We start from the raw sequence: 7682 nt of genomic DNA, 5'->3' as shown, positions 1-7682 counted from the left end.
GGGTGACAGGTAGTAGAAAACAACAAAGTTGTTCCCAACTTAGCGCACAGAACTCTCCAAAAATGACTCAGAAATTTCGCATCCCTATCACTCACAATCGTCTTAGGGACTCCATGTAAACGCACCACTTCCCTAAAGAAAAGATTTGCCGCATGAGTAGCATCATCAGTTTTATGACAAGGGATAAAGTGTACCATTTTTGAAAATCGGTCAACAACCACAAAGATAGAATCTCGACCATTCCTAGATCTAGGTAGACCCAAAACAAAATCCATGGAGATATCAATCCAAGGGTGACTTGGAACAGGTAATGGCATGTAAAGTCCATGTGGATGAATTTTCGATTTAGCCTTCTTACATGTGATGCACCTGAACAAATTCTCTCGACATCTCTTTTCATGTGAGGCCAAAAGAAGTGCTCCTTCAGAATGTCCAAGGTCTTAGCAACTCCAAAGTGCCCCATCAACCCTCCCCCATGAGACTCCCTAACAAGTAATTCACGCATGGAACTCTTTGGAATACATAGCCTATTTTCACGAAATAAATACCCCTCATGCCTATTTTCACGTTGGATTGAGTTCACAGCTCTACAATCGATATTTTACCGTGATCTTGTTCACAGCTCTACAATCGACACACATTCTCCAAGTCCCGTCTTTCTTTGGAACGAGCAGAACAAGGACAGCGCATGGGCTCATACTTTCTCGAACATGTCCTTTGGCCAATAGCTCCTCAACTTGCCTCTGAAGTTCTTTAGCCTCTTCCGGACTACTTCGATAGGCCGGTCGGTTTGGAATAGGAGCTCCTGGAATAAGATCAATCCGATGCTCAATCCCTCTTATTGGTGGTAGTCCCTGCGGCATTTCTTCGGGAAAGACATCTTCGAATTCCTGCAAGAGAGAAATAGCAACACTAGGCAAAGTAGAGTCAAGGTCAGAAATAGAAAGATACACCTCCTTGTACAAGAACAAGATCATCGGTCTATTACCCTTATAAGCACCCTTAAGCTCTCTTTCTTTTGCATAAAAACTCAATTTCCTCTCCCTTTGATAGGGTTGAGTCGGTCTCCGAGCATGAGGACAAGTTGCATATTTCTACCGGACCGATAACCAGAGCACGTGCCAAGAAATTGGAGCACGCTTTGCAGAACTTATGGACGAATATTCTGGAAGAGGCATGCAGTTCGAGAGACGAGCGAGTCGACTCGGGGCTGATTTTGGTCATCAAGAGTGCTGAACCTCATCAGTACACATCGGGACATTAAATGATGACCACAACCACCTCAAATCGGGTTGAATATGCATCCTAGAAGATGGCCACCAATTCTGGTTTGACTATTAGGTTGGAATATGCCTTCTAGAAGATGGTCACCAAATCTGGGTGGAATATTAGGTTGGAATATCTGGTTGGAATATCTGGTTGGACTATTAGGTTGGAATATGCCATCTAGAATATGCTTGTTTTCCTTAGTTGTCTTCAATTGCAAGAGCATTATATAAGCTCCTCCCTAGGTTAGTTTTAGACACAACTCTTCTACCATTTTTCCTATCTTGTGAGAGATATTCTCCAAATTGTTCTTGTTGAACTTATGCTTCAAGGGTTGCAAGTCGATTACTTGTAGTTCTTAAGCTTCTTATAATATCGGTTTCTAGCTCTATATAGCTACGGGGTCGATATTCCACCTTTCGAAATCTCTATCTTGGACGATCCGGGATTTGATTCCATACCATTGTTGCTGGGTTCCGCCACGGATTCGACGGGGTTCGCATCATTTTGGTATCAGAGCTTAGGCTCCAAATTGAGGTTTCATCTATCCTTGTTCTTTCCTTGTTCACCATTCTGGAATTTTTAGATCTATCTTCCATTTCTATCCTTTCCATTTAGTCTTGACTGATCCGTTCATAGCTATTAAAAAAAAAAAATCGTCCAAAAAAAAAAACGTGAAAAAGAATCAAAAAAAAAAAAAAAAAAGAGGAGAGGAGATCTGATTACACATGCCTTAAGTAGATCTGTCGTAGTTGCTTCCATTCTGCTTTTCTCCGATCGTATTTGTGTCCATTCCATCTTTGATTTGTCTGGGCTCATTCCTTTTACATACATCTTGTCCATCCATATATCTCTTTGCTTCTTTGCTACTTGGAACTGATATTATAAGTGGCTCGAGCGAACAAGTAATTTCCTCAAGGACTTGTAATTAGATTGCTCAGTTCGTCCATAACTTTGTGGAGAAATCTGTGAGAGGAAAAAGGCCAGAGGGAGTGAGACCATCAGAGGGTAAAAGCCATTGTATCGAGTGAAATACGAGAGTTTGTGTGACATCGATTTGAGAGTAAACACGTGAGGGAGTGATTGTGAGGTTCTTTTTCTCTAATATTTCTTTGCAGATTTCAACATGTCGCAAGAAGATAGCGGGGGACATGAGCAAAGTAGTGGAGGGCCTGGTCAAAGCACAATTATTCGGGCTATGCAACAACAATTTGAGCGAATGAACATGGTGCTCAATACGATTAATGACCGGTTGGAGAGGCATGATGAGCGGATTGACCAGTTGCGACAAGCTCCCAATCAGCAACCAAGGAGGAACAATAACCGACAGCCAGCACCTACTACTGATCCATTTGATGGCCACGAGGAGGGATCCTATGATGATGAGGATGATGTGTCTTCCATTGCCGCAATGAGACGAGCTCGAGGAGCAAGGGCTGAGACGCCATGGCGCGGACGTGGAAGGCGCCAAGAAAGAGACACCGTTGATCGTAATATGGGGTCCATCAAGCTGACCATTCCTCCATTCCAAGGCAAGAGCGATCCCGATATTTACATCGAATGGGAAAGGAGGGTTGAACTGGTTTTTGATTGTCACAACTACTCCGAGGAGAAGAAGGTGAAGCTTGCAGCTGTGGCATTCACCGACTATGCCATAGTTTGGTGGGATCAATTGACGGTGAGTAGACGCCGAAATGGAGAGCGACCTATTGACAATTGGGAGGGCATGAAAGCTGTCATGCGGAGGAGGTTTGTCCCATCCCATTACTACCGGGATTTATACTTGAAGCTGCAGAATCTTAAGCAAGGGTCTAAGACCGTGGAGGAGTACCACAAGGAGATGGAGATTGCCATGATTCGCGCCAATGTTGAGGAGGATCGAGAGGCAACCATGGCTCGGTTCATTAGTGGACTTAATCGGGAGATTGCCAATATTGTGGAGCTGCACCATTATGTGGAGCTTGAAGAATTGGTGCACATGGCTATGAAGGTTGAGAGGCAACTCAAGAAGGGGGGACGATCGTCATCCAGGTTCGAATCCTCTAATTCGAATTCGAAGTGGACTTCCAAGTTTGAAGGGGCTGGACCTAAATGGACTGGTTCGAAGCAAGAGGAGAAGGCCAAGGGAAACAAGCCCGCAACCAAGCCATCATCTGATTCTAAGGAGAGGGGTAACTCTTCTTCCCAACCTCAAAGAAACCGTGATGTAAAATGCTTTCGTTGTTTGGGTTCTGGTCATTATGCTTCTCAATGCCCGAACAAGAGAGCCATGATTATGTTAGATAACGGGGAGATTGCAAGTGCGGATGAGTATGAGAGTGACACTGACTCTATGCCATCACTTGAAGATGCCGATGATGTGGAGCATGCTGTATCGGGTCAAACTCTTGTTGTTTTGAGAGCTCTACATGTGCAAGCCAAAGAAGATGGTGATGGGCTACAAAGAGAGAACATTTTCTACACTCGATGCCACGTGAAGGATCGAGTATGTGGACTGATTATTGATGGGGGAAGCACTGTGAATGTGGCAAGCAAGCTGATGGTGGAGAAGCTTGGTTTGAGCACTCAAAAGCATCCAAGGCCATATAGACTTCAGTGGCTGAATGAGAGTGGTGAATTAAAGGTGACAAAACAAGTGTTAATCTCATTTTCTATTGGGAAGTACCATGATGAAGTTTTGTGTGATGTAGTTCCTATGATAGCCAGCCATTTGTTACTCGGGAGGCCATGGCAATTTGATCGAAGAACTACACATGACGGGTACAAGAATCGGTATAGTTTCATCAAGGATGGTCGAAGCATGACACTTGCACCGCTGCCACCACATCAAGTGTTCGAAGAGCAACTCCAAATCAAAAGGTCCAGTGCTGAGAGTTCAAAAGAAAGTAAGAGAGTGGCTGAACCAAAAGAAAAGGAGAGTAAAAGTGAGAGGAAAGAAATTCGAGAGAAAAGTGAGAAAGAGAGTGAAAAGAAAGAAAAATGTGAGAGTTCAGCCTTGAAAAGAAAAGAGGGGAAGAAATTGAGTTTCTTCACAAAAGAAAGAGAATTAGAGAGTGTTAGTAAGGATGAAAGGCCAATGATATTGTTCTTGTACAAAGAGGCCTACTTATCTAATACTTTTAACCTATATTTGCCTAGTGTTGTGGTTTCTCTTTTGCAGGAGTTTGATGATGTGTTTCTTGAGGGGACGCCACCGGGATTGCCACCAATCCGTGGGATCGAACATCAAATTGATTTCATTCCAGGAGCGCCCATTCCAAACCGGCCAGCATATCGGTGTAATCCCGAAGAAGCAAAAGAACTCCAAAAGCAAGTTGATGAGTTGCTGACCAAGGGCTATGTCCGAGAGAGCATGAGTCCATGCTCTGTGCCCGTGTTGCTTGTTCCCAAGAAAGATGGCACATGGAGAATGTGTGTGGATTGTCGAGCTGTGAATAAGATAACGGTAAAGTATCGCTATCCTATTCCTCGATTAGATGATATGCTTGATGAATTGCATGGTTCCACTATATTTTCTAAGATTGATTTGAAGAGTGGATACCATCAAATTCGCATGAAAGAAGGAGATGAGTGGAAAACAGCATTTAAAACCAAGAGTGGATTGTATGAGTGGTTAGTGATGCCATTTGGATTGACTAATGCACCCAGCACATTTATGCGCCTTATGAATCATGTCTTGCGTGCTTACATTGGAAAATTTGTTGTTGTTTACTTTGATGATATTCTGATTTATAGCAAAACTGAGCATGATCATATGAATCATTTGAGGTGTGTTCTTGAGGTGCTGAGGCATGAGAAGTTGTATGCTAACCTTAAGAAGTGTGAATTTTTCTTGGAAAGTGTTGTTTTTCTTGGTTTTGTCGTAAGTTCCAAGGGTGTGGAAGTGGATGAAGAGAAGGTGAAAGCAATCCGGGAATGGCCTACACCCACTACCATTGCTGAGGTCCGAAGCTTCCATGGCCTTGCTGGGTTCTATCGAAGATTTGTGCGCAATTTTAGCACCATAGCTGCTCCTTTGACCGAGATCATCAAGAAGGAAGTTGGCTTTAGATGGGGCAAAGAGCAAGAGAATGCATTCAATACCTTGAAAGAAAAGCTAAGTTCTGCTCCTTTACTGATTTTACCGGACTTTTCTAAACCTTTTGAAATCGAATGTGATGCTTCCGGTATTGGTATAGGTGCCGTCCTTATGCAAGAGAAGAGGCCTATTGCTTACTTCAGTGAGAAGCTCAACGGGGCTGCGTTGAACTACTCCACATACGACAAGGAACTCTATGCTTTGGTGAGGGCTTTGGAGACATGGCAGCATTACTTGTGGTCCAAGGAGTTCATCATTCACACCGACCATGAGTCCTTGAAGCATTTAAAGGGTCAAAGCAAGCTGAACCGAAGGCACACACGTTGGATCGAGTTCATCGAGATGTTTCCCTATGTGATCCAATACAAGAAAGGTAAGGAAAATGTAGTGGCTGATGCCTTATCTCGCAGGTATACTCTTATCTCAACTCTTGATGCCAAACTTTTGGGATTTGAATATATCAAAGAGTTATACTTGCATGATCATGATTTTAAGGAAGTCTTTTCTGAATGTGAAAAAGGGGCTTTTGACAAGTTTTATAAGCATGAGGGGTATTTGTTTCGTGAAAACAAGCTATGTATTCCACAAAGTTCCATGCGAGAATTGCTTGTTAGGGAAGCCCATGGGGGAGGTTTAATGGGGCATTTTGGTGTGGCTAAGACCTTAGATGTTTTGAGAGAGCATTTCTTTTGGCCACATATGAAAAGAGACGTTGAAAGGATCTGTCTTAGGTGTGTCACATGTAAGAAAGCTAAGTCTAAGATTCAACCTCATGGACTTTACATGCCTTTGCCCGTTCCTAGTCATCCATGGACTGATGTATCAATGGATTTTGTTTTGGGTTTGCCTAGGACTAAGAATGGTAAGGATTCTATCTTTGTAGTAGTGGATCGTTTTTCAAAGATGGCTCATTTTATTCCTTGTAAGAAGACGGATGACGCTACTCATGTGGCGGGCCTTTTCTTTAAGGAAGTAGTGCGTTTGCATGGCATCCCCAGAACAATTGTAAGTGATCGTGATGTTAAGTTCCTAAGTCACTTTTGGCGTGTTTTGTGGGGAAAATTGGGAACAAAGCTATTGTTTTCTACCACTTGCCACCCACAAACTGATGGGCAAACAGAGGTTGTAAATCGAACCTTAGGTACTTTGCTGCGAGCTGTTATTAAAAGGAACGTGAAAAGTTGGGAAGATTGCATTCCATTCATTGAGTTTGCATATAATCGGGCCATGCATTCTTCTACTAAGTTTTCTCCCTTTGAGGTTGTTTATGGCTTTAATCCACTGACCCCATTGGATTTAACTCCATTGCCTATTGGTGAGATTGTTAGCCTTGATGGAAAGCGTAAGGCAGAACTTGTGAAGAAGATCCATGAAGAAGCAAGGAACCACATCTTGCACAAAAACGAGCAAGCTGCCACTCGAGCCAACAAGGGAAGAAAGCATGTCACTTTCGAACCGGGAGATTGGGTCTGGGTTCATTTCAGGAAGGAGAGGTTTTCAAGCCAAAGGAAATCAAAGCTAAATCCGCGAGGAGATGGACCATTCCAAGTCTTAGAAAAGATTAATGACAATGCATATAAACTCGATTTGCCGGGAGAGTATCAAGTGAGTTCTACATTTAATGTTTCTGATCTTTCTCCCTTTCATGTGGGCGCAGATTCGAGGACGAATCCTTTTGAAGAAGGGGGGAATGATAGGGTTGAGTCGGTCTCCGAGCATGAGGACAAGTTGCATATTTCTACCGGACCGATAACCAGAGCACGTGCCAAGAAATTGGAGCACGCTTTGCAGAACTTATGGACGAATATTCTGGAAGAGGCATGCAGTTCGAGAGACGAGCGAGTCGACTCGGGGCTGATTTTGGTCATCAAGAGTGCTGAACCTCATCAGTACACATCGGGACATTAAATGATGACCACAACCACCTCAAATCGGGTTGAATATGCATCCTAGAAGATGGCCACCAATTCTGGTTTGACTATTAGGTTGGAATATGCCTTCTAGAAGATGGTCACCAAATCTGGGTGGAATATTAGGTTGGAATATCTGGTTGGAATATCTGGTTGGACTATTAGGTTGGAATATGCCATCTAGAATATGCTTGTTTTCCTTAGTTGTCTTCAATTGCAAGAGCTTATATAAGCTCCTCCCTAGGTTAGTTTTAGACACAACTCTTCTACCATTTTTCCTATCTTGTGAGAGATATTCTCCAAATTGTTCTTGTTGAACTTATGCTTCAAGGGTTGCAAGTCGATTACTTGTAGTTCTTAAGCTTCTTATAATATCGGTTTCTAGCTCTATATAGCTACGGGGTCGATATTCCACCTTTCGAAATCTC

At 43.1% G+C, this 7682-nt stretch overlaps 1 protein-coding gene across 1 annotated transcript; it reads left to right on the top strand.

The window, feature by feature from the left end:
* The first annotated feature begins 1055 nt into the window (after positions 1 to 1055).
* On the top strand, positions 1056 to 7468 carry LOC116190098. Its single transcript, XM_031519763.1, has 2 exons — positions 1056 to 5717; positions 7002 to 7468. Exons 1-2 carry the CDS (start codon positions 2393 to 2395, stop codon positions 7250 to 7252), a joined length of 3576 nt encoding a protein of 1191 aa, XP_031375623.1. The 5' UTR covers positions 1056 to 2392; the 3' UTR covers positions 7253 to 7468.
* Positions 7469 to 7682: the final 214 nt, after the last annotated feature.

The sequence above is a fragment of the Punica granatum genome, unplaced genomic scaffold (assembly GCF_007655135.1).
Source record: "Punica granatum isolate Tunisia-2019 unplaced genomic scaffold, ASM765513v2 Contig00146, whole genome shotgun sequence".
Classification (NCBI taxonomy): Eukaryota; Viridiplantae; Streptophyta; class Magnoliopsida; order Myrtales; family Lythraceae; genus Punica; species Punica granatum.
Note: the sequence above shows the minus strand (reverse complement) of the source record. Positions and strands in the feature narration are given on the sequence as shown.

Coding starts and splice junctions, on each gene's coding strand:
- LOC116190098 (XM_031519763.1), top strand. CDS start 2,393: ATGTCGCAAGAAGATAGCGGGGGACATGAGCAAAGTAGTGGAGGGCCT. Junction 5,718..7,001: donor TGTGATCCAATACAAGAAAG/GTAAGGAAAATG, acceptor ATGTGGGCGCAG/ATTCGAGGACGAATCCTTTT.